Source organism: Mus caroli, unplaced genomic scaffold (genome assembly GCF_978045245.1).
Source record: "Mus caroli unplaced genomic scaffold, Mus_caroli_1 scaffold_11, whole genome shotgun sequence".
Classification (NCBI taxonomy): Eukaryota; Metazoa; Chordata; class Mammalia; order Rodentia; family Muridae; genus Mus; species Mus caroli.
Genome location: NW_028227266.1, coordinates 113,355,294 through 113,380,646, shown reverse-complemented (window position 1 = coordinate 113,380,646; position 25,353 = coordinate 113,355,294). Strand labels below are relative to the sequence as shown.

Sequence of the window (25,353 nt, the reverse complement as noted above, 5' to 3'; positions counted from 1 at the left end):
TTCACCTGCATGTGTGACTGTGTACTATGTCTGTGCCTGGTGCTCAGAGGCCAGGAGTGTCAGGATCTTCTAGGACTGGAGTTTCAGACAGCTGTGAGCTGCCACGTAGGTGGTGGAAGTTGCACTCAGGTCCTCTGGAAGAACAGCCAATGCCCTTAACCAGTGAGCCATCTCTCCAGCCCCTTGTTTCTTTGTTCTCTATATAGGCGCTGCTGATGTGATCTGAGGCTCTTATGCTTGCAAGGCAAGCTATCTTCCCAGCCTAGAATGGAAATATTTTTGATTTAAGCTACTCTGAGTGTGGCTGCACACACCTGTAATCCTAGCACTTGGGAGGCAGAGTTAAGTAGACCAGGAGTTCAAGGCTGGCACTGGATCCCAAACGTGTCTGAGGCCAACCTGGGCTGCATGAAATCCAGACCAAACCAAGACCAAAAATCTCCAAGGCTAACACTTTTCTGAAACAATGTGCTTGGTGAGGAAAATCTTCTCACGAGCTTTTCCCACAACTGTCCCAATGAGGAGCAAATGGCCACAGATACCTTTTGAATTATTCAGTTTACTGTGTGCGCACCGAGGCACAGGAGTAGGTATCGGAGGTCAGCTTGCATGAGTCAGCTCTGCTTTGTACCATGTCAGTCCCAGGGATCAAACTCAACCACAGGGCTCATGGCAAGCACTATCTGCTGAGCCATCTCATGGGCTCTGGCTCTCAGGTCTTCCTTTTTTTTGTTGTTTTGATAAAGCCTGGATTTCATCATGCAGGTAGACTGGCCTGAATCTTAACAATTCTCTTGCCTCAACCTTCTGACAGCTGGGATTACAGGCGTGTGTCCTCACACCAGATACTGGACAGGGTGTTTAAAAATACATCTGCATTTTACTATGAAGTGAAGCCCTCGGTATACTTTGGTTACAACTGTCATGAGCAACCCTTGAGACTCTAATGTTTCATTTAGGGGGAGACACTAAGTTCAGCACATTTTGTATAGTAACAGGTACCAAACTGACGTGGATGCTATCCCTAAAGAGCAGAGAAGGCCTGGGTGACATGCTAAGCTCAGTCGGGGTAGCGTTGGCCTTGGACTCATGAGACCCAGGGTTTTCTAGAGTGTGTGTGTCAGAACAGCCCTGACCCTGCAGCATGTGAGCCGTAGCAGCAAGCAAGCCATACTGCCCCGGGACACCGGCTGTCACGTTATTAAGTGTAGAAGACCCTCCACCCCGCTGTCAAGGCTTAGATGTGGAGGTCAAAGAGAATGCTTACCCCGTCCACAGAGACGTAAGCCCGATCACGGACACCATTTAAGGGTGAAGAGAAAATGGGTTTCGGGTTACTGCAATCTTGAGGAAGCGTTGTTCGGTACAGCACATACCCAAAATACTGGTGAGAAAAGAACATGAGAAATCAGCATCACCCTCACTGTTCAGCTGCTGAGAGCCTGGCTGCCCTTGATCCGGCTGAAAGCAACGTTCTGAAAGCGCTAGGGAACGAAACGCTTCCTCCACCCACAGCCAAACTCAGGCTGACTTTTTAGGTCTTGGCGAAACTATTCAAACATGAAGGGACGGACAGACTGCCACACTGAAGGGACGGACGGACACACTGCCACACTGGGGAAACAAGAGTTAAGTTACTGCCCAGAGGGACCCAGGGAAATCATACCTACAGGTCAGGGGTCCCTGGTATCAAACAAAACAAAACAAAAAAAAACAAAATCAAGTGGGTAAAGGTGCTTGCCACAAAGCCTGATGACCTGAGTTCAATCCCCGGGACCCACCACAAGATGGAAGGAGAGAGCCCATTGCCACAGGTTGTCCTCTAACCTTTGTATGTGTGCTATGGCACACACACATATACACATCAACAAAAGAAAGAAAGAAAGAAAGGAAGAAAGAAAGAAAGGAAGAAAGAAAGAAAGAAAGAAAGAAAGAAAGAAAGAAAGAAAACAATAGTTTTTTTTAAATTAGGTATTTTCTTCATTTACATTTCCAATGCTATCCCAAAAGTCCCCCATACCCTCCCCCCCCATTAGTTTTTTTTTTTTTAAAGGGGTGTGGAGAGATGGCTCCGCCATTAAGAGCATTTGCTGCTCTTGCAGAGGCCCTGAGCTCAGAACCCTCTGTAACTCCAGTTCCAGGGCAGCTGAAGCTCTTTAGGCTTCTGTTGGAACCAGGCATGGGCAGTACACATCCACACCAGCAGGCAAAGCACTCATACACATAAAAAAAATTTTTTTTATGCCAGGAAAAGCCCTGAGCACAAGACAAACACTGAGTTCTGCTCAGTAAAACATTTTCCAGGTTCTTGGGCTAAATCTTCTCTAGAGTACAAAACATGACTCAACCTGAAACTCTTTTTAAAGCAAAGAGGAAAGAGAGAGAGCTGGTGGGTGGGTGGGTTCTACCACCAAATCAGAAGTAATATTTATTGATTTTTTTTAAAGACAGGGACTCAGGGGGCTGGAGAGATGGCTCAGTGGTTAAGAGCACCTACTGCTCTTCCGAAGGTCCTGAGTTCAAATCCCAGCAACCACATGGTGGCTCACAACCATCCGTAATGAGATCTGACGCCCTCTTCTGGTGCATCTGAAGGCAGCTACAGTGTACTTAGATATAATAATAAATAAATCTTAAAAAAAAAAAAAAGACAGGGACTCAGGTAGCCCAGGCTGCCCTCAACTCTACTACATAACTAAGGATAATCTTGAATTTTTTATTCCACCTCCCAAGTGACGAGGCTTCATATAGCCATGTCTGGTTTTATGTAATTTTGGGGATTAAGTTCAGGGCTTCATGCCATGCCAGGCATGTGTGTGAGGCACATGTGTGTGTGTGCACATGAATGCAGGTGTCCACAGTGGCCAGAAGTTTTGGATAGCCTGGTACTAGAGTTATAGGCAATTGTGAGCTGCCCTGTGGGTGCAGAGAACTGAACCCAGTCTCTTCAGAAAAGCAGTCAGCACTCTTAACTATTGCGCCATCTCTCCAGCCACTTAAACTCTTTTCAAATCTCATCTCCAGTTTGTGAGCTCACTGGAATTTTTGTGTGGGATTTTCTCACGTTTGTTTTTCTGAGACAAGGCTGCCCTGTTCCACAGGCCAGGTTGGAGCTTACTATGTAGCCCAGGCTGGCCTCCAGTTCTCTAGTCTCTTGCCTGGCCTCCCACACGCCGGAATCATACTTGTGGCCTCCACAGCCGGACTGGCAGCAATAGTTTCTGAAGAGTCCAGACTGTTCCTAGACCAGCCTTCCCACACTAGAGTCAGCAGAATGCCTTTTGTGTGGACACAGCAAAGGAGACATGTCCTCTTGGGTCCCCGTGTGGCATGGGACGGGGTCACCGGAATACCATGGGTCTCTTGGTTCCTTTGTCACACTTGGGATCTCAGCCCTGTTTTCTGGGGACAAGCAGTCTGCAACATACACGCCCAAAGCAGGAAAAGCAGCTGCTAGCTGATGGATGAACTGGGTAAAATCCTGAAAAAGCTTCAAACGAGAAACTTCTAGCGAGACAAGAAAGTGAAGCGCCAGGAAACGAAGCACACACACAAACACAGAGCACAACAATGTCCTTCCCAAAGCAGAACCTCTAAGAAGGAAAACTTAAACTGACAACTGACTTTTTTTTTCTTTTTTCTTTTTTCTTTTTTGGAGACAGGATCTCATGTAGCCCAGGTTGGCCTCGAATACCATGTATCTGAGAATGACCTTGAGTTTCTGAGCCTCCAACCTCCACCTGCTAATTCTCCAGGCTGTCACCGTGCCTGGTTTATGAGGTGCTGGGAACTGAACCCGGGCCTTTGCTCACGACAGACAAGCACCTCACCAACTGAGCCCTACTCCCAGCCACCATTAAATAACGACGCCCAGGAAGCAGTAAGACACACCTGTGTTGCCAGGAACAGAAGGACAGAGCGTTCTCCATAGAGACAGACCTACCTGTTTTACCTGAGTGAATGTCAGGGGGTAGAGGCTTTTCACCGGCCCATTGGGACACAGGATACCCAGAGCTTCAGCCACCGTCTTGAACTGCAAAGAAGCAGGACTAGACTCAGTATCCTGTCCCCAGACTCAGTGTCCTGTCCCCAGACTCAGTGTCCTGTCCCCAGACTCAGTGTCCCTGTCCCCAGACTCAGTGTCCCTGTCCCCAGACTCAGTGTCCTGTCCCCAGAGTGGCAGGTGGGAGGGAGGCTACATTAGTCTGACTTAACAGAGACATTGAGAGAAGTCATCTGCTTCTCAATCCCCCTTGATCTTACCCACTCCCTGTTTTCTCCCACCCCCACCCCGTCTCTCTCTCTTGTCTCTCTCTGTCTCTCTCTCACCCTTTCTCTCTTCCTCCCTCTCATCCCTTTCTTTCTGAGACAGGGCCCCATGTGTCCCAAGCAGGCCTCGAGCTTGCTATGTGACCTTGCTCTTCTGATCTTCCAAGTGCTAGGGTTACCTGAGCGTTCAACCACACACACCCTATGTACTGTTGGGGTTCAAACCCAGGGCTTTCTGCATGCCAGGCAGGCTCTCTGCTAACTCAGCTAAAACCTAGCACCTACCTGCTTTTATTTCTTACTGTTTTCTGCAGGGCTGGGGATAGAACCCAGGGTCGGTTTCTTTCTTTCTTTTCCTTCTTTTCTTCCTTCCTTCTTTTCTTCCTTCCTTCTTTTCTTCCTTCCTTCTTTTCTTCCTTCCTTCCTTTCTTTCTTTCTTTCTTTCTTTCTTTCTTTCTTTCTTTCTTTCTTTCTTTCTTCTTCCTCCTCTTCCTCTTCCTCTTCCTCCTCCTCCTCCTCCTCCTCCTCCTCCTCCTCCTCCTCCTCCTCTTCTTCTTCTTCTTCTTCTTCTTCTTCTTCTTCTTCTTCTTCTTCTTCTTCTTCTTCTTCTTCTTCTTCTTCTTCCTCTCTCTCTCTCTCTCTCTCTCTCTCTCTCTCTCTCTCTCTCTCCTTTTTCAAGACAGGGTTTCTCTATGTGACAGCCCTAGCCATCCTGGAACTCACTCTATACACCCATGAGTCTCAAATTCACAAAGACTGACCTGCTTCAGCCTCTCAAGTGTTGGAATTAGAGGCATGCACCACCATACCCGGCTACGAGCCCGGGGTTCCACACAAACTGGGTAAGTAAGTTCTGTACCACCGAGCGGCTAGCCCCGGGCCTTGCTTGCAACTTTTTATTTTGTTTTATTTTATTTGGAGACAGGGTCTTACTGTGTAGTCCTGGCTGGCCTGGGACTTGCTATGTAGATCAAACTGGCCTTGAACTCACAGAGATCCACCTGCCTTGACCTCCAAGTGCTGGGATTAAAGGCCAACCACATCCTAAACCTGTTCTTTAGTTTACGTGTTTGGGTGTTTGCATGTAAGTCTGTGCACCATGTGCGTACTGTGCCCAAGGAGGGAAGAAGAGGGCGTCAGAACCTGGAACTGGAGTAACGGATGCTTTCGAGCTGCTATGTGGTTGCTAGGAATCTAACCTGCATCCTCTGAAGATCAGTTGAAGCCAGGCCTGGTGGCACACAACTTTAATCTCAGCACTTGGAAGGCAGGCGTACGGTCTGTGACTTTGAGGCTAGCCTGGTCTACATATCAAGATCCAGGATGCACAGTACTGTATAGAGAAACCTGTGTCAAACAAAGTATAACAAAACTTAAAAAAACCAGAGCAGGCAGTGTTCTTAACTGCTGAGCCATCTCTCCAGGCCCTGCTCCTAACTCTTGATAAAAATGTAAATGATAGAAGTCTTAAGGGGAGTTTCAAGTGCACCCGTTCAGAAAGTCAGCTCAGAGCTCTCTATCTAAGAAAGGCCTCAAAACGGACAGCACGGGAGACAGGAGGCCTCTGTGAAGCATCACTTGTTTTCAAGTGAGGAAGAGCTCTGAAGCGAAGACAGTAGGTAGAGGCAAATCACTCTAAGATTAGATCTGCCAGAACCCTGTCACAGGCTTGGGTCACGGTTGCTCCACTGTCTTTCAAGCTTATGTGACACGTGTTCTGAGCCTGTGTCACGGCTCCTGAAAGTTACCCTCTCTGCTCCACAAGTGTGCGAGTGCACACACAAACACATACAATTTTAAATAAAACTTTATTATATACTATGTCTTACATAAATGGAAAAAAGCTGTGTGCCGATTCCCTCCCTCCTAGCTAGCTCTGTGTCGAGTAGACAGTGAGTGTCTCCTGTAGCCCAGGCTAGAACTCTCTACTTGGCCAAGATGACCCTGAACGTCTCATCCTCGAGCCTCCACTCCCAAGTGCTGGGATTACAACCACCTCTGCTTTCCCCCACACCTTTCTTCTGGAGACAGAATCTTTCTCTAAAGCCCAGGCTAGCCTCGGATTCACCACGGAGTAAAGGCTGGCTTTGAATTTGACAGCAATCCTCCTGCTTTAGCCCCCACAGTTAGGATTATAGGCATGAGCTACCATGCCAATTTGCTGATTTCCTTCATAGCGCTAAGCTGTACATCTTCATGTTTTTCAATTTTGGTACTGTTGTTGTTTTAAACATTTGCAGCTATTTATATCACGTGAAAGGACTCTTGACTGTTTCAGAACCAAGCGACCATTTTTCTTAAGTCGCTACAGAGATGAACATGTGCCCCCTTCCAAGTGAGATTCAAGCGTGATTAATCTAAGAAGAGATTCCTATCAGAGACCACGTTCTTTGTAGAATGTGGCACAGGATCTGACACTACAATGGAAACTATTACGGCAGCTGGGCCAGCCAAGCAGAAGCTCAAGGTTACAAATGGAAAACTATGCTATGGTGTTTGGTGTTTGCCTTAAAGATAAAAGCTTATGCTGCTATTTTAGAACTTGAAGATTCTTAAGAAATAAGTGGCTATTCATGTTTTCTTCTCTTTTTTTCTGGTGAATGAATGCACGTAGGAGTAAAGGGTGAAGCTAGGGGAAAACCGGGGACCCAAAGAGTCAAAACAAACCAATTTTGTAAACCATTAAGTAACTCTCTCCTTTCCTACCCAGAATAAAATTACCTGAACTCATATTAAATGATTAATTTCTATTTTTTTACTCTGATGTTCCGGTATCCAAAAAAATCACTATGATATGATTTTTGGATCTAATTTAAGAACAGAGGTATCAAAATTCCTGTGGCTTGGAGGAACTCATTAAAAAAGGGGGGGGGTGGATGGGACTGTCAAGAGGGTTCAGCGGGTGCTTGTCACCATTCCTGATGCCCTGAGTCCCAGTCCCCAGATGCACAGTAGGAAGAAATACTCACTCCTTCATGCTGTTCACTGGCCTCCATCTCAGCCCCACAGAATGCATGTCTCCCAAGCCAAGAAATAAATGTAATAAAGAAAATAATAATAATAATAAAGGGGCAAATGATGGGAGAGAGCCTGACTGGTGAGAATTATGACATAAGATGTCATTCTAGGGCCGTCTGAAGCACTGCCTTTCAAAACCAAGAACCGAACTAAAATGAACGGAGCGGCCCACAAGCACCACACCCTGCATCCTCCCAGCTTGCACAAGGATCCTCTCTTCCATCTCCCCATACCCCAGAAAATGCCAATTCTTCTACCCGGCTCTCAGAAAACAAATTCAGGGAAGAGAGCAAGCCTCCAGCCGACCGATGACACGCCCATTCACTGTGTCTTCCCATCTCAGTGAGGAGCTGACTTGGGTTTTATGTAGCCCAGGCTAGCTTCTAACTCATTATGGAGTTAAGGATGGCCTTGAACTTCGGATCCTCCTGACTGCCGGGATTACAGGTGTGTGCCAGCATGCCTGGTTTATATGGTGCTGAGGATAGACCGCTCATGCCAGGTAAGCACTCTACCCACTGAGCCACACTACCAACCCTGAATCCTGTCTTACCTTTCTCAGAGCAACTTTTCCATATGCAAACTTGGGTGTAGACGGAGGGATAGGGCCTTCTGGGACTTCTTTAAACTATAAAACACAGTGGGGAAGAGGAGAGAAAAAAACGTTAACCCCTTAGACATTCACCTGTAAAAAAATTTTTCTTTTCTTTCCTTCTCTTCTCTTTTCTTTTTTCAGGACAGGGTTTCTTTGTGTAGTCCTAGTTGTCCCAGAATTTACTCTGTAGACAAGGCTGGCCTCAAACTCAGAGATCCACCTGCCTCTCCCTTTCAAATGCTGAGATAAAAAATTGTGTGCCACCATCCCTGATTCTGTTTAATAACTTTTTATTGTTACTAGTTTACTACTTAGCAAAATCATAACATTCTATCCAGGTAATTAATGGTTCAGAAAATAAGCAAATATCCACAAACATTTTACCTCCTACTCTTTATTTCTCCGACATAATCTATGCCTGAGACACAGCTTCTAGTCTGACCATCAAAACTGCCTGTCATTGCATTCAAAGATGCATACCCAGCAGACAGCTGCCCTTTCCCATTCAAAGAGAATGGCCTGAACTCTTATTATCCTGACAGTCCCGCCCACCCCATTTTATGAGTTTCTCCAAGCCACAGGAATTTTGATATCTCTGCTCTTAAATTAGATCCAAAAATCATATCATAGCGACTCTTTGAATACCAGAACACCAGAGGAAAGAGATAGAAATTAATCATTAATAAGAGTTCAGGTCTCGTGTTCATTCATCCATCTAAAGATTCTGCTTAGAAAGCACTTTGTGTGGCGATGCTGTAGCTAGAAACAGTCCTTGCTCACGGAGTGAGAAAAGCCACGGCAGGCTGTATTAATCTTGTATTAAGTCATGTAGTAAGGGTTCCCGCATCACTACACAGCCAGGAGACAGCATGAGGGACTTTGTCCAGAGATGAGTCAAAGGCCTACGGCTGGGCTGGGGAGACGTCAGAGTGGGTAGGGTGCCCACTACGGAGGTGTGAGGGCTTGATTTTATATCCTCAGGACTCCCATGAAACCCCAGCACTAGGGGGATTCAGAAATGGGTGGATCCCCAGGGCTTGCAGCAGCCGGCCTAGCTGATACAGCAAGCTCAGAGTTCAGTGAGGAACCCTATCTCAAAAATAAAGCAGACAGAGGCAGGGAAAGATAGCAGAAGTTGGTCTCTGTCCTTTACACGTGCATGCTCGGACAAGCTCACAGGAGTGCATGTGGACTTGTACACCTTACATGTGTGTACATGTAGGTACACACACATAGGGCAAACAAGTTCCCTGAGTCAGTCAGTCCCCAGGTGTACACTCATGTCCCCCGTGAGTGTGCTCAGGGGTACCAGGAGCTGCTTTCCACTCAGCATAGTTCTCTGGGTGGTCTGGTCCATTTTAGGGCCGGCATTAAACATAAAAGGGGGGAACTGAGAGATAAGGTTGAAGGGCTCTCCTCACAGTCCTGCTGGGTCAATGACTAGCTGGGAACTGAACCTAAGACTTAGTGCTTGTCAGGCAAGCACAGGACCAGCTGAGTGGCACTATTAGTGGGTGTGGCTTTGTTGGAGGAAGTGTGTCACTGTGGGCGTGGGCTTTAGGACCCTCATCCTAACTGCCTGGAAGTCAGTATTTTGCTAGCAGCCTTCAGATGAAGACAGAGAACTCTCAGATCTGCCTGTACCATACCTGCCTGGATCCTGCCATGTGTCTACCTTGATGATAATGGACTGAACCTCTGAACCTGTAAGCCAGCCCCAATTAAATGTCCTTTATAAGACTTGCCTTGGTCATGGTGTCTGTTCACAGCAGTAACACCCTAACACACACATACACTTCCTCACCCACATATATACACACGTATACACACTATTTATTTATTTATTTAGGTTTTTCGAGACAGGGTTTCTCTATGTAGCTCTAGCTGTCTTGGAACTCATTCTGTAGTCCAGGCTGGCCTCGAACTCAGAAATCTAGAAATCCACCTGCCTCTGCCTCCCAAGTGCTGGGTTTAAAGGCGTGTGCCACCACTGCCCGGCTTACACACACATACTCTCTTACACTCATACACTTTCTCTCTCTCTCTCTCTCTCTCTCTCTCTCTCTCTCTCACACACACACACACACACACACACACACGGTGGGGGTTAAGATAGAACTGTTAAAATAGGTCACCAATTTAATCAAGAGCTCATAAAAGTAGAGGCATGCCTGTCTTTTCAGGATGGGGTGGGGAGGGGGTAGGGGGGGATGGGGGATTCTACACTCTGCCCTCGAGTTTTACGGTCAAAGTGTTAACCCTGTCTACTTTAGTATTACCCACACCAAAGAGAAATCTTAGAGAAATGCAAATGTCAAGTCTTGTCAAGCCTTGAAGACTCACACGTGACCTTTACCAGTGAGTAAAGGCTTGTGCAGCCTGCTGGGAAGAGGTTCTCTCGATAGTCCAAGGCAGGGGGAGACAACACCCATCTCCATTTGGGTACCCTGACATTGTCTCACTGGAAGAGACTTTTCACTCCCTAAGTCTCTGGAGAAGGGAAGGGTCAGGAGAGTTTACACGGGTCCCTTATCTTTAGACATTTCCCTTCATGCAAGCAAATATTCCAGTACTTTAAAAATAAGTTATCTACGTATCTGCAAGTTCCAGGAGAAATACCACTATGAGCCAGAGACGTTGCTCAGTGTTGAGTGCTTGCTCAACACACGCAACCCTAGGAGTGATCCCTAGGGGCGAAGCAGACCATACCACGGAGACTTTTAAAACAAGCCATTGCGAGCCAGGCGGGGGTGGTGCATGCCGGAGGAGGAGGAGGAGGAGGAGGAGGAGGCAGGTGGATCTCTGAGTTCAAGGCCAGTCTGGTCTACCGAGAAACCCTGGCTTGAAAAACAAAATAATGCACACACAAATGCATATTACGAGGGTAGGGTAGGTGTGTACATGTGGGAGATCAGAGGACAACTCTGGCAGTCAATTCTCTCCTTCTATCGTGTGAGGACAGGAGACTGAGCTCAGGTCATCAGGCCTGTCGTCGAAGGCCTTCACCTGCTGATCTATCCGGCCAGCTCCATTGTATTCACCGTGATGATAGTCCCTCTTAGCTGGCCTGCTAGGTAGATGGTACACAGGCTCTCTGTCCTTTCTCCCTCATGCTCCACAGGGAATCTTAGCCACCCTCTGCTGATGACAGTCATGGAGATATCTCTGACCTTCTTCACATGAGCACCACAGCACGCACACATATATGCCACCCATCTACACACACACACACACACACACACACACACACACACGATCTGTACCACAGAGGAGTTTTTCAGGCCAAACAGTAAGAGACATTTGATTCTAGTTATTATGGGGTTTATGTTATTGGCATTATTATTATTATTGTTATATACACACACAGACAGCTTGCATATGAAGGTTAGAGGACGACTCGCAGGTGCCACTTTTCTCTCTGCACCATGTGGATCCTGGGGCCTGAACTTGGATCCTCAGCCTTGGTGACAAACACTTGACTTGCTGAGCCTCTCGTCAGCTGGCTGAGGCGTCTGATTCTTGCCCTTTTCCCTCACACTTGCCCCAGAAAGTCACAAGTATCTGCATTCTCTCTTCCCTCCCCTTCCCTCTCCTCTTGCCCGTTCCCTCCATCCCTACATCCCTGAGACAGGATTTCACCCTGTAGCTAGCTAGCTCTGGAGGGCCTAGAACTTACTACGTCATAGTCCAGATTGATCTCAAAATCATGGTAACAGTCCTACCTCAGTTCCCCAAGTGCTGAGATTTTAAGTGTGAGCCAGGGTGTGTGGCTTTCCACTTTCATATTGTGGTCTGAGTCTGACTGGTGATGTGTATATACACACCACAGCCACCACCAGTCACCACCAGTCCCCGACTGGTCTTCCTGCTTCACTGGGGTTCTCTGTCTGGTCAGTTCCTGCAGCCTGCATTATCCTTCAGCTGTTCTGCCCAAACCTCCCATGCATCCTCACTTAAGCGAGTCTCAGTCTGGCCCAGGAGACGGATGCAGCCGTTCTACACTTGGCTTCTCCCCAGACTTCATGGCTGGGCTCCGTCCAATACACTCTAGAAGCAGGGCACCTTCCTCTCCCTGTCTAAGTCCTGACAATGTCCCAGCCCTGGCTACCAACACAATGCTCTGCTCTCTCATCTCTGCCTGAAGTCTTTGTACAGGTTTTACCTTCAGCAGGAGGTTACCAAGCAGCTGAACCCAGCTAGCGTAAAGCAGTACACATACCTGTTCTTTATGGTACCAATTAAGTAATTAATTAAAGCAGGAGTCCAAGTAGCAAATTCTCAAGGTTGCTGAGGATAACCCTGAACTCCTGACCCTCTGGGCTCCACCTTCCACGTGGGATTACTTGTGTTTGTTATCATGGCCAGTTTAGGTTTCCAAGGTACTGAGGACTGAAGTCAAGGAAAGGCCTTCACCTGCAGAGCCATCTCACCAGCCCCTTAGTACATTTTTATTTTTATTTTTTTTATTTTATTTTATTATTTTATTTTTTTTTGGTTTTTTCGAGACAGGGTTTCTCTGTGTAGCCCTGGCTGTCCTGGAACTAACTCTGTAGACCAGGCTGGCCTCGAACTCAGAAATCCGCCTGCCTCTGCCTCCCAAGTGCTGGGATTAAAGGCGTGCGCCACCACGCCCGGCCCCTTAGTACATTTTTAAATGATTTTTTTTTCTTCAAATTTACTATGTAGCCAAGGATGACTCTGAATCTCTTGCTCTTCTTCCTCCTCCTGAGGGTTAGGACTGCATCACCACAGCCTTCACAGCGCTGGGGATCAAATCCAGGGCTCCACGGGTACCCGGCAAGCACTCTCTATCCAGGGGCTCTACGCGATTATAAATTACTACTGAGGGGTGGAGCTTCCTGAGGGCCAGACTTATCAAGGTGTGAACTGCATGAACCCATTTTGTGTTTGTATGAATTCAGTTATTTCAAGTTCAAAATAAGTTCCATGACTATGTGGTAACAGGAGTTGGGGCAATGGTTAGCTCAGGGCAGCAGGGTATCAGGGAGGCTCCTACAGGGCGTTGGCTGCTGTGCACAGCTCACTTCCCATACACAGTAGCCTTGGGAGCCTTGTTTGTTCTTCTGAGGAAAGAGATAACATGCTTGAATAGGTAAGAAAACAGAAACACAGAGAAAAACAAACTTCCTAACCAGAAGACGGGAAACAAGAAAACAAAAGCATCCTCAAACAAGGCGAAGAGACAGTAATACAGAGAAGAAAACTAAGAGAACGGGGAACATAAAGAAGAAATAACAATAGCCGAAATTGATCTCTGCATGGGGCTCAGGTGCTGAAGTGCCAGCCACTCGAGTAAAGGAGCTGAGTTCTAACCCCCAGCCCCACAAAAAGCTAGGCATTGGAGAGTCGGGAGGCGGGGGGCGCTGCTTGCCAGTGAACTCCAGGGGCAGTGAGAGACTCTGCCTCAAAACTAGGGTGGGGAGAGGCTGAGGAAGACATGCTACACTTACAAACACATACATACACACGTGCAAAACAGAAACCAGTCTCTGTGTATCAAGAATTACAATTATAAACTGGGCGTGGTGGCACACGACTTTAATCCCAGCACTCGGGAGGGAGAGGCAGGCGGATTTCTGAGTTCGAGGCCAGCCTGGTCTACAAAGTGAGTTCCAGAAAAGCCAGAGCTAAACAGAGAAACCCTGTCTCGAAAAACAACAACAAAAAAATTTACAATAACGGACTGGAGAGATGGCTCAGTGCTTAAGAGTTTGCTCTTCAAATCCCAGCAACCACATGGTGGCTCACAACCATCCTTAATGAGATCTAATGCCCTCTTCTGATGTGTCTGAAGATAGCTACAGTGTACTTACATAGAATAAAATAAAAATCTTTTTAAAAAAAGTTACAATTACAATCAGAGACATACACAGGTGCAAAACAGAAACCAGACTCAGTGTATCAAGAGTTACAATGTATCGGGCTGGAGGCTCGGTTCAGACACAGGTTAAGGGGGCTTCTTGCTCCTTCAGGAAACGCCACTTCAATTCACAACATTGTATAGCTCACAACTGCCTGCTAACTCCAACTCCAGGGGATTCAATGACCTTTTTGGGACCCTTGGGTATCCACACACATGTACACACACAGAGGCAAATCTTTTTTTTTTTTTTGGTTTTTTGAGACAGGGTTTCTCTGTGTAGCCCTGGCTGTTCTGGAACTCACTTTGTAGACCAGGCTGGCCTCGAACTCAGAAATCCACCTGCCTCTGCCTCCCAAGTGCTGGGATTAAAGGTGTGCGCCACCATGTCTGGCTCGAGGCAAATCTTAAATAATAAATAAAAAATGTATTAATAAAAAAGAGAAAGGAGGGGCTGGTGAGATGGCTCAGTGGGTAAGAGCACCCGACTGCTCTTCCAAAGGTCAGGAGTTCAAATCCCAGCAACCACATGGTGGCTCACAACCATCCGTAACGAGATCTGACTCCCTGTTCTGGAGTGTCTGAAGACAGCTACAGTGTACTTACATATAATAAATAAATAAATCTAAAAAAAAAAAAGGGGGGGGGGGCTGGTGAGATGGCTCAGTGGGTAAGAGCACCCGACTGCTCTTCCAAAGGTCAGGAGTTCAAATAAAAAGAGAAAGGAAATTTAGGTGAAAATATATGTTTCTCTTTCTTCCCCCCTCCTCCCCTCTCTGCTTTCGTCTACGTAGCTGAGGCCTTGAGCCATCATATAATTGAGGATGACTTGACTCCTGGTCCTCTTGCTCCCTCCGGATCTGGGTTGCAGGCATGCACCCCACTAGGTTTATATCATGTTTATTTTTCCATAACATGCCAGGTGGTGGTGTACAGCTCTCGGGAGACAGAGGCAGGCAGATCTCTGTGAGTTCAAAGTGGGAAGGAATCTCATCTACACAGAGAGTCCCTGTCTCAAAACATAAGCCCCCTCCCCCCAAAAGATGAAAGTATATCTGAACACAAATCTTAACACATGCTTACACTGACACTACACGACACCTAACTTTTACCACTTATTGGCAGAAAACTTCAAAACCAGGTGACTGAGCAAAAAAATTGTGGGTTTGCTTTTTTTTTTTTTTCAATTCACCACAGAGACAGGAAACCCCACCTGAGAACTTTAGGTGCTTCAAAGGCTGGCTGCTGGCAGAACAGAGACGCTCCCGAGCCAGCTAGAGGAAACAGCAGTCGACTGCCCCAGGTGGAGCACAGCATCTCCCTCTGCACAGACCACAGATGCTCTGCACACTGGTGGCTATCAATTTTCCTCCCTACACATTCGAGCCACCCCAAGGACGTATCTTCTGCCTTCTACTTGCTGCCCAGTGTCAGAGACCACGCAGGATAGCTCACACATGTCCTTTGCTCTCCCTGTCGTATGGTTAGGAACCCTAATCCCAGCCTCACAGATGAAGGGTGCAGAGCCTAGAGCCTTGCTGATAAACTCATGGGGTCTTCCCCAGGCACACTGTACCCAAAACCTGTGCCTCCCTCCTTCTCCTCCGTAAGCAAGGAATCCATCCACAGAGCCATGAGTTCACAGCAGGCCCCCCCAGAAGCCCAGCTCTCTGAGAGTTCGAAGGACCCACCATCTGAATGACTTCTCGAAGAGCAAAATACTTCTTAGTGAGGTCCCCAGCCTCGCTCAGTGGGGCGTCGTAGTCATAGCTGGTGGGCTGTGGCTCATAGGGCGTGTTAGCACCTGGAAGACAGCAAAGGTCATCAGTCACTTGAGGTCATTGCTCAGGGGCTCATGTTGGGGTGAGGAGAAGTGGAAGGCACATTAAAGCCCCAAATGGTCAGAGGGGGGATAGCATTTCTACAGTTGGTCAAGCACTTGCCCAGCACAGCAGACCCCGGATGTGCTGGCCCATGTCTGTAACTGAGCATCCTGGAGGTGGAGCAGAAAGATTAGAAGTTCAAGGTCATCCTCATTTTGCATGTTATGTGTATATGTGTTTCGCCGGCATATATGTCTGCACGCCATGTGTGATCCACAGAGGCTGGAAGAGTGTGTCAGATCTCCTGGGACTAGGGTTGCAGATGTGGGTACTGGGAATCGAACCTGGGTCCTCTAGAAGAGCAGCCAGTGCTCTGATCTGCTTTTTTTCGGTTTACATCCCTCCAGGGAAAGCCTTTATCTAACAGCCAATCAGTCTGGGGACATAGAACCACTTTTCCCTGCCTCCCCTGCCCCAGATTTCCTTAGGATAGGCCGAAGTTGCCCACAGAGCTACATCACCACCGACTTTCTCACAGAGTTAAATCACGCCGACATCTCTCACACGGTTACATCACATGTTCCCCCCACCCCCACCTCATTCACAGTTACATCACCTTGTCTTCTACACCCTGTCGTTTCTGTGTGACCGGTGCTGCCCCTGAGAACACACCCAAGGAACATTTTCTGTGCTGGCTGATATTATTGACTCGACAGGACTTAGGCGCACCTAGGAGAGGCTCTACCTAGATAGGGAAAAAGCTACCATGCCATGGGCTGGTGTCCCACTGTAAAGACAAAACCAGTCGAGTACCAGCACTGATCTCCGGCCCTTTCCTGACTGCAGAGATGACTCGGCCAACGGCTTCGAGCTCCTGACCACTTCCTCAGGTTTGGTTTTGTTAGGTTTTTCTCACAGCAATGGGAAGCAGAATCAATACAACTTCCCAGAATGCGACCTGTGACAAAACCAATGAGTAGACTCAAGGCTGGGTACATAAAAGCACCCAAAAAAAAAAAAAATTCCCTTGCAATTATTGTTCATGGTGCAGAAACTTCTAAGCTTGTCAAAGTGGATACTTACAGGTTTAGGTTCCCTTTTGGCCAGTCCTTTGGAAAGTTACCCATGCATGAGAGACACATGAGGAGTCTGCACAAAATTTGAGTCTTGCCCTAGAACCTGGTCCCTGTAAGGGATTGGGGGAGGGTTGGGGGCAGAGGGTGTCTTTCTTCCCTTTTCTTCTTTCTTTCAGACAAGGCCCAGGATAGCTTCAAACAAGCTATGCATCCAAGGCCGATAATGGACTTCTGATCTTCTGCCTCTTACCTCTCAGGTGTCAGGATCACAGGTGTGTCTCTCAGGTGCTAGGATCGCAGGTGTGTATCTGGGGTCCCAGGTGTATGTCAGAGAGTCACAGGTGTATCTGGGATCGCAGGTGTGTATCTGGGGTCCCAGGTGTCTCTCTCAGGTGCTAGAATCACAGGTGTGTATCACCTAACCTGGATTGGCAGTACTGGGGCCTCGTGCAGGCTAAGCTGGCACTACCTAGAGGGTGACACCTGCAGCCCTTGAGATAGCAACACTACTGCAGCTAACCGTGAGCCTGCAAGGTTTTCTTCCTCTTCTAACTCAGCAGCCCTCTGCCATGCACACGTGAGAACGAAGCTGTTCTCTGACGGCTCAAATTTATAAGTAAATGAGATTCCAAACATAACAATTCGTCAGTGCTTGGCGGTAAGTTCACAAGTGACGGGCTGAGGACCAGCTGTCAGAGGGCTGACATATCAATGAGTGAGCTTCAGGTCAGCGCTAACGTCCTCATTGCTGCTCCACACAGAATCTCACCTTAGAAGACCCAGACCTTCAGCCAACAGACTGCTGTATTAATATCCTCTACTCCCTAGTCCTCAGAGGCAGCTTTCCCCCAGGTCTGCCTGCCTGGGCGGACGCACAGGTTCAAATACGTTCCTTCCCATGAGACACAGCGAGATTAAAAACCACATCCTCACCTAAGGAGTTCACCTTCTGTGTGGTTCAACTCCAGACTTCTCACTTGACTCATCTGTAAGCGTCACACTCCTTACAGGCAGACCAGCCTGTGCTGACCGACCCTGCGTCCTCAGCCTACGCCTGGCGAGGGGGTGGGGGGTGATCAGTGTGTGGCGTTCAGGAAAAACAAGTGCAACTTTTCTAGTTCTTTATGTGTGTGAGAGTACATGCATGCACATATGAGTAAGCCTGCACACGGAGGCACATGTGTGTGTGTGCATATGCATATAAAAGCCAGAACTTCTGGCTACCATCTTGGTTTGACTGGATGAAAAAACTGAGTTAATTAATTTTGTTCACATATATGCCACGGGACTCATGGGAAGGTCAGTTTCAGGAGCCATTTCCTTTCCTTCCATCATGTAGGTTCTGAGGATCAAAATCAGGTCTTCAGGCTGGGCAGCAAGAACTTTTAGCCATTGGACCATCTCATTGGCTCTCAATTTGGTTTAGGAGACAGGGTATCTCACTAGCTTGGAGCTTCTATATATATATATATATATCTTTTTTTTATTACGTATTTTCCTCAATTACATTTCCAATGCTATCCCAAAAGTCCCCCATACCCTCCCCCCCAATCCCCTACCCACCCATTCCCACTTTTTGGCCCTGGCGTTCCCCTGTACTGGGGCATATAAAGTTTGCGTGTCCAATGGGCCTCTCTTTCCAGTGATGGCCTACTAGGCCATCTTTTGATACATATGCAGCTAGAGTCAAGAGCTCCGGGGTACTGGTTAGTTCATAATGTTGTTGTGCTTGGAGCTTCTAATTCAGCTACAGCTACACCAAATGACTAGCAAGCCCCAGAAGCCTGCCTGTCTCCCCTTTCTAGCACAAGGGTTACAGAAGTTCACCTCACCACGCACGGCTTGGCTTTTCTTTCCTTCTTTCCTTCCTTTGTTTTGTTTGTTCGGCTTGTTTTTGAGACAGGGTTTCTCTGTGGGGCCTTAGCTGTCCCGAGACTTGCTCTGCAGGCCAGGCTGGTCTCAAAGCTCTCTGCCTCCTGAGTGCTGGATTAAAGTGTGCCACCACACCCAGCCTTTTTGTTTTTTGTTTTTGTTTTTTTTTTTGGTGGGTTCCAGGGCTCAAACTCAGGTCGATGTGTTTGCACAGCAAGTTATCAGCACCACGGGGGAAGAGTCCCTACTTAAGGCATGTGACTGCTCTTCTAGAGGTCCTGAGTTCAATTCCCAGCAACCACATGGTGGCTCACAACCATCTGTCACGGGATCTGATGCCCTCATCTGGTGTGTCTGAAGACAGCTACAGTGTACTCACATAAAATAAATAAATAAATCCTTTTTAAAAAAATAAAATTCTATTATTTATTTATTTACTTATTGTTTTGTTTTGAGACAGAATCTCCCTATGTAACCCTGGCTGGCCCAGGACTCACTATGTAGATCAGGCTAGCCTCAAACCTGTAGTAATTCTACCTCTACCTTCCAAATGCTGGGATTATGGGTTACCACCACCACATCTGACTCAGCCTTCGCTTTCTTTATTTTTTGAAAGACTGTCACGAGTGGCCTCCCACCCACTTGTGCCGCCTGAAAACGACCATTCACCTCTTCCTCCCATGTGCTGGCATTAGAAATGCATACCACCCACCATGTGGAGGCTGTGCATGGGGCTCAAACCCAGGGCCTTGTGCCTAGCAACTGAACCATACCCCCAACCCTAGAATATTATTTAGTGACAAAAATAAAGCATTAATACACAAAAGAACATGGATGAGCCTTGAACATATTAGGCTAAATCAAAGACATCAGATTACTTGTAATTAATTAATCACCTCGATATTATATGGCTCTGTTTATAAGCAATATCCAGAGCAGGAGAGCCCCTGGCCGAATGGAAGAGCTTAGTGACCTCCAGGGGCCGTGAGGAGGAGAGGGGAGTCAGTGTGGAATGTGCAGCTTCTTTCTGGAGGGTGGGAGAATGTTCCAGAAGTAGGGGGTAAGGACTGTTCAACTTTAAAAGTGTTTAGAATACTTAACACTGTCAGTTTTATGATTTTTTTTTTTTTAAAAGACAAACAGGGGCTGGAGAGATGGCTCAGCAGTTAAGAGTACTGACCGCTCTTCTGAAGGTCCCGAGTTCAAATCCCAGCAACCACATGGTGGCTCACACCCATCCGTATTGAGATCTGATCTCCTCTTATGGAGTTTCTGAAGACAGCTACAGCGTACTTACTTAATAATAAATAAATCTTTAAAAAAAAAAGACAATTAAAATGGGAGTGGAGCGATGGCTCAGTGGTAAATATCTGTGCCACCAGGCCCAACCATCTGAGCTCAACCCCCAGCACCCACAGGGCGGGGGAAGAGGATCAATTCCTTAGGGTCGTTCTTTGAACCCCACATACACGTAAGTAAATACATGTAAAATGAGAGTCAGACAGGCAGGCAGACAGATCAGGGGAGGCGGAGACAGATGGCTCCCTTGGCTCAGTGGCCAGCTCAGTCTACTTGGTAAGATCCAGGTCTGTGAAAGATCTTGTTTAAAAAAAACAAAACAAGACAAAAAAAACAGAAAAAGGTGGCTGGTGTCCAAGGACCGACGACACTGGAGGCTGTCCCTGGCTTCCACATGCACGCACACCCACAGATACACATGTATACCTGCCCCTGCACAATATACAGAAAGACCAAAGCGGAGTATGTAAACACACACCCCGCCACACTAGACTGCCAGGCAGACTGGCTTAAAAATAAGACCCTTAAATGATCAGACTACGGCCCTTAAGGTTTCACACTCAAATGACTAGATGGGTGATTTTTGTTGTTGTTTGTTTTGTTTTGTTTGATACAGGGTTTCTCTGTGTAGCCCTGACTGTCCTGGAACTCACTCTGTAGACCAGGCTGGCCTTGAACTCAGAAGTCTGCCTGCCTCTGCCTCCCAAGTATTGGGATTAAAGGCGTGCACCACCACGCCTGGCTTTAGATGGGTGATTCTTGTACGTTAGAAAATTTAGAAGACAAATGAAAACAGAAAATAAAAATTGGCCAGTAGATACACCATCTCCCAAATCATACACTGGAAACAGGATAAGCTTTTACCAACGGATGTGAAACAGATCTTACCATTCCAATAGGCAAAATTGGTCCCACCTATAAACATGTACCTACAGAGAAACAAGAGAACACACATACTTCATTGTGAGCCACAGCCACAGGGCTCCCTCTCCCAGTACTGGGTACTCACAAGTTCACGTTGGCCCCACGGGCAAGCAGGTCATAAAGGGAGGTAGCCAGTGTTTTAGTCTTCACTGTGGAATGGGGTTTACCCCAGTGGTCTAGCCAGCCAGTATAGAACTCGGAATTGATCTGAAAGGGGAAAGGGGTGGTGCTTAGGAGACACTTACAACCCTGAGTTGATGCTGAGGTGTCCCTGTAATGCAGGGAGGGTCCCATGAGGACCTCCAATTACAACAGTATCTATACTGGGTCTCTGGAGTGTCCACCAATAGTGACATTTCATCTTACATACTACTACTACTACAGTCAACCCTCCAAATCCATGGGTTCTGCATGGTAGACCCAACCTATTAACAATCAGAAATATCTGGGGTGTGGTTCAACTGGTAGAATGCTCGCCCTGAGTGACTGAAGCCCTGGGCTCCATCCCCAGCCCTGTGATAACTAGGCGTGGCCGGTGCCCACCTGTAATCCCAGGACTCAGGTGGTAGAGGCAGGAGGATTATCAATTCAAGGTACTCTTTAGCTATGTGGTGAGTTGGAGGCCAGCCTGGGCTACATGAGACCATATATTTTAAAAGAAAATATATTTTTTGAGAAAAACTTTGCATCAGTACTGAACATGTATAACTCCTCCACCCCTGTCATTATTACCTGAATGATAAATGACTATGACTCTCAGTATAGCATCTATACTGGGTCAGGAACAAGCAACCTAGAGAAGAATTATGCCAAGGACAGGAACCGAATCATCTTACAGGAGGGACTTGGGTACCTCACACCCGATTCTCCATGGGTATTTTGGGACAACTGATTCCTAAAAGTTTTACCTTTGTCAGTTTTGTCAGCTGGGAATGTCCCACACTCCCTGCCCCTTCCCCCCAATACCAAAACATTTAGTCAGGCAAGGTGGTATCTTCATAATTAGTAGCTCCGGTCAGGCATGGCGGCGCATAACTATTATCTAAGCACTTAGGAAGCTGAGGCAGAAGAATTCGGAGCTCAACATCAGTCTAGACTGCGTAGTTAATCTGAAACTGGAGGCTGCCTAGCAAGACTGTACTGGAAATGAGACACAAAAACCCAAGGGCTGGGGATGTAGCTCAGTGGTAGAGAAATTGCCTACTGTGTGTATTCAATACCTGGGTGACAGGGCAAGACAGTGCAGAGGGTACAGCACTCTATAGACCTGGATCTCGCTCTAGAGACCAGGCTAGCCTGGAACTCACAGAGATCTGCCTACCTATGCCTCCCAAGTACTGGGGTTAAAGGTGTGCACCACTGCTTGGCCCATCTTGTATTCTTTTTTTTTTTTTTTTTAGTTTTTTGAGATAGGGTTTCTCTGTATAGCCCTGGCTGTCCTGGAACTCACTTTGTAGACCAGGCTGGCCTCGAACTCAGAAATCCGCCTGCCTCTGCTTCCCGAGTGCTAGGATTAAAGGTGCGCACCACCACACCCGGCGCCCATCTTGTATTCTTGATGAGGCTGTTTTGGTTTTAACCAGTATTTAATCTTTTTGATGAAGAATCCAGTGGAAAAGTATCCAATTCTATTCTAGGCCCTGAGGTTCAGATGCCCCAGCTAAATTTTCCTGGCTTCTGTTAAACTGCTTGCTTGAGCAATCCTCCCCTGAAGCTGCTGAGAGAACAGATATGTTTTGTTTTTTTCTTTTAAAAGCCCCTTGGTCTAAATTCTCAGGGCTACACTGAGGTCACCAAAACCTGAGTGTAGTCCCAGCTAGCTAGAACAAAGACTTTCAACTGGGTATAAACTGTGTCTAAGTGGTCATCTCCGGTAAGATCTGGTGGGCTCTCTGTAACACCTTATACCATTAACAACAACAGCAACAACAACAAACAACTAGCCCCACATTTATCCATTACGCACAATTCACCCTTTTTGTGTGAATACTGATCTTGAGACCTGCTGGCCCAGAAGCAACTTAACATCAGTTCAAAGTCAGAATAGAGAAAGGGAACCTGGAGAGGTTCCAGGAAATGGCTCCACCTGCCTGAGCAGGCTCTGCAGAGCTCCAGCAGCAGAGCTTTTTTTTTTTTTTTTTTTCAAACAAGGCTTGTTGCAGCAACCTGGAGGGAAGAGCTGCGAATGCAGGCCTGACAGAGGTCCAGGCAGCCCTGGCCTCTTCTCCCAGCAAGCCAGCAGGCTCAGCAGAGCTGCTGATCAAAACTGCAACCTTGCCGCTTCCTGGTTGCTTCGCTCCGGGAACAGTCCCAGGCCCAGCAGAATGAATTCCACATTTCAACCAGAGCATCAAGAGCAGGGCGGGGTGGGGGCAGGGGTGCAGAAGCTTGCAGAGTTAAGAAACAAGTCTCTCAGCTACAGAAGCTGCTTGGAGGTTAAAAGCCATCCGCTGAGCATGTGGTGACCACGCCTTTTATCCCAGCCCTTGAGGTAAAGACAAGAAGATCTCTGTGAGTTCAAGACCAGCCTGGTCTACAGATCGAGCTCTATAACAGCCAGGGATACACACAAAGAAATCCTGTCTTGAACCTCCCCCCAGCAACCCCCCGCCCGCCCCCCAAAAGTACCTGCTGTTCTTCTAGAGAACTGGATTTCAGTTCTTAGCACCCCACATCAGGCAGCTCCATGGGATCCTACATGCCATTTTGGTCTCAGAGAGCACCCACACATGTGCATTGTACACAGACATCATCATCATCACCACCACCATAATAGTAGTAATAAAATAAACCTTAAAGAATACACATGTACGGGCTGGTGAGATGGCTCAGTGGGTAAGAGTACCCGACTGCTCTTCGGAAGGTCCGGAGTTCAAATCCCAGCAACCACATGGTGGCTCACAACCATCTGTAACGAGATCTGACTCTGTCTTCTGGAGTGTCTGAAGACAGCTACAGTGTACTTAAATATAATAAATAATAAATAAAAAATAAAAAATAAAAAAAGAATACACATGTGAACCAGATCCTGGCCCAGCCATGTCTAGGCTCCTCAGGTCAGAGCAACTGGCATTTGCTCCCTGGAGAGGTAGCTCAGTCAGAGCACCAGCCTTCGGGTGCAGAAAGCGTCTGGGTGCGAGTTACCACGTAAAGCTGGGTGTGGCAGTGCACACTTAGTCCCAGAGGCTGAGAATCGGAAGCAGGAGTCTCAGGAGTCTAAGCCTCCATTACACACCGAGTTCTGAGCCTCGGGGCTGCCTGAGATCCAGTGGGGAGAGAGGAGAGAAAAGGAAAACAAAAAAACCCAAAAACCCAAGAGAGCCGAAGACAGTCCTGGCCAGTCCTGGTTCTCTGCATCTCCTTCACTCGAGTGAAGAGCTTTAGTGTCCAAACTGGAGCACCAATCCAGCTGTCACTCAGGAGTCAGGAAGGGCTATGTTCCCTTCCGCCCCAGTCCCATCAGCTGCTGATCCCAGAGCCAAAAATAAAAAATAAACCACCAAAGATGGCCCCATTGTCTTCTGCAGCCTGCCTCCTCCTCTGGGAAGAGCTGAGTACAAGCTCAGTCTCTTCCCCACACCCCCAGTTCTTACCAAAGGTCCTTTGGGTTCAAACTTCCTCTGGACCAGGAAAGCTTGTGTGATATTGTTGCCTAGAAATTTCAAGAAAGAGAAGAAGAGTCCGTCACAGGCATAAGGAGCTAACCAGCCTGCTGAGGTCACTGGTAGGGAATTCAAAAGGTGGACGATAACCCCAAATAGGAGTGTCAGAGAAGTCGAGGGCCGGCAAGAGGGCTCAGAGGGAAAAGGCGCTTGCCACCAAGGCTGATAACCTGAGTTCAATCCCCAGGAATGTCATGGAACAACGAGGAAAATGACTCCCGTAGTTATCCCCTGACCTCTACACACGTTCTTGAGCACCCTCCTCCAGTAAAAAGAAATACACGAAAAAACTTTGTCTTAAAGATATGTTTTCAGGAAGTGACTTAGCCAGGCCCTCCTATTCCCCTGTTATGAATTAATGGCATTTAATGCCTTATACCGGAAGAGGGCCCTCACCCCTTTCTGCCACACAAGGACTCATCAGGAAACTGAGTTGAAGGAGAGATCCAAACTCAGCCCTGCACTTGAGGGGACCCTGATCTTGGGCTTTGGAGCACCCAGAACGGTGAGCAGGGCAGGCGGTTTTTGTTTATGTCTTTTAGTTTTTCCCGAGACAGGGTCTCACCATGCAGCTCTGACTGGCATGGAATTTACCATGCAACCCAGACTGACCTCAAACTCAGTTATCCTCCTGCCTCAGTCTTCAGAGTGCTGAGAGTATAGACATGTAGCTCAGCTGGTAGCATGCACAAGACCCTGGGCCCAGTCCCCTGTACACACAGACTCAGGCCAGCCTACACTACAGCCCTGTAGTCTACAGCCCTGGAGTCAACAACAATAGTAATAATAACAGCTTAAATGGAGCAAGATAGTCCCCTGCCTTCCCCCACTCTCTCTCCTTTTCCCTTCGTAATTTCTAGGCATGTATATCATAAACCTTTTCCTGATCCACTGGAGTTTCAAGGCCCAAAGGCCCAAGCAATAGCTATGAATT

General features: G+C 47.4%; 1 protein-coding gene across 1 annotated transcript in view; it reads right to left on the bottom strand.

The window, feature by feature from the left end:
• Window positions 1–25,353, bottom strand: part of Glb1 (galactosidase beta 1) — a 71,780-nt gene that overhangs the window by 18,202 nt on the left and 28,225 nt on the right. The window contains exons 7-13 of the mRNA XM_021172646.2: window positions 24,351–24,409; window positions 20,843–20,964; window positions 20,722–20,762; window positions 15,455–15,567; window positions 7,841–7,915; window positions 3,944–4,033; window positions 1,268–1,384 (exon numbers count right to left, since the gene is read on the bottom strand). Of these exons, the coding sequence (XP_021028305.1) occupies window positions 1,268–1,384; window positions 3,944–4,033; window positions 7,841–7,915; window positions 15,455–15,567; window positions 20,722–20,762; window positions 20,843–20,964; window positions 24,351–24,409 (617 nt within the window). The remainder of the gene's footprint in view (window positions 1–1,267; window positions 1,385–3,943; window positions 4,034–7,840; window positions 7,916–15,454; window positions 15,568–20,721; window positions 20,763–20,842; window positions 20,965–24,350; window positions 24,410–25,353) is intronic.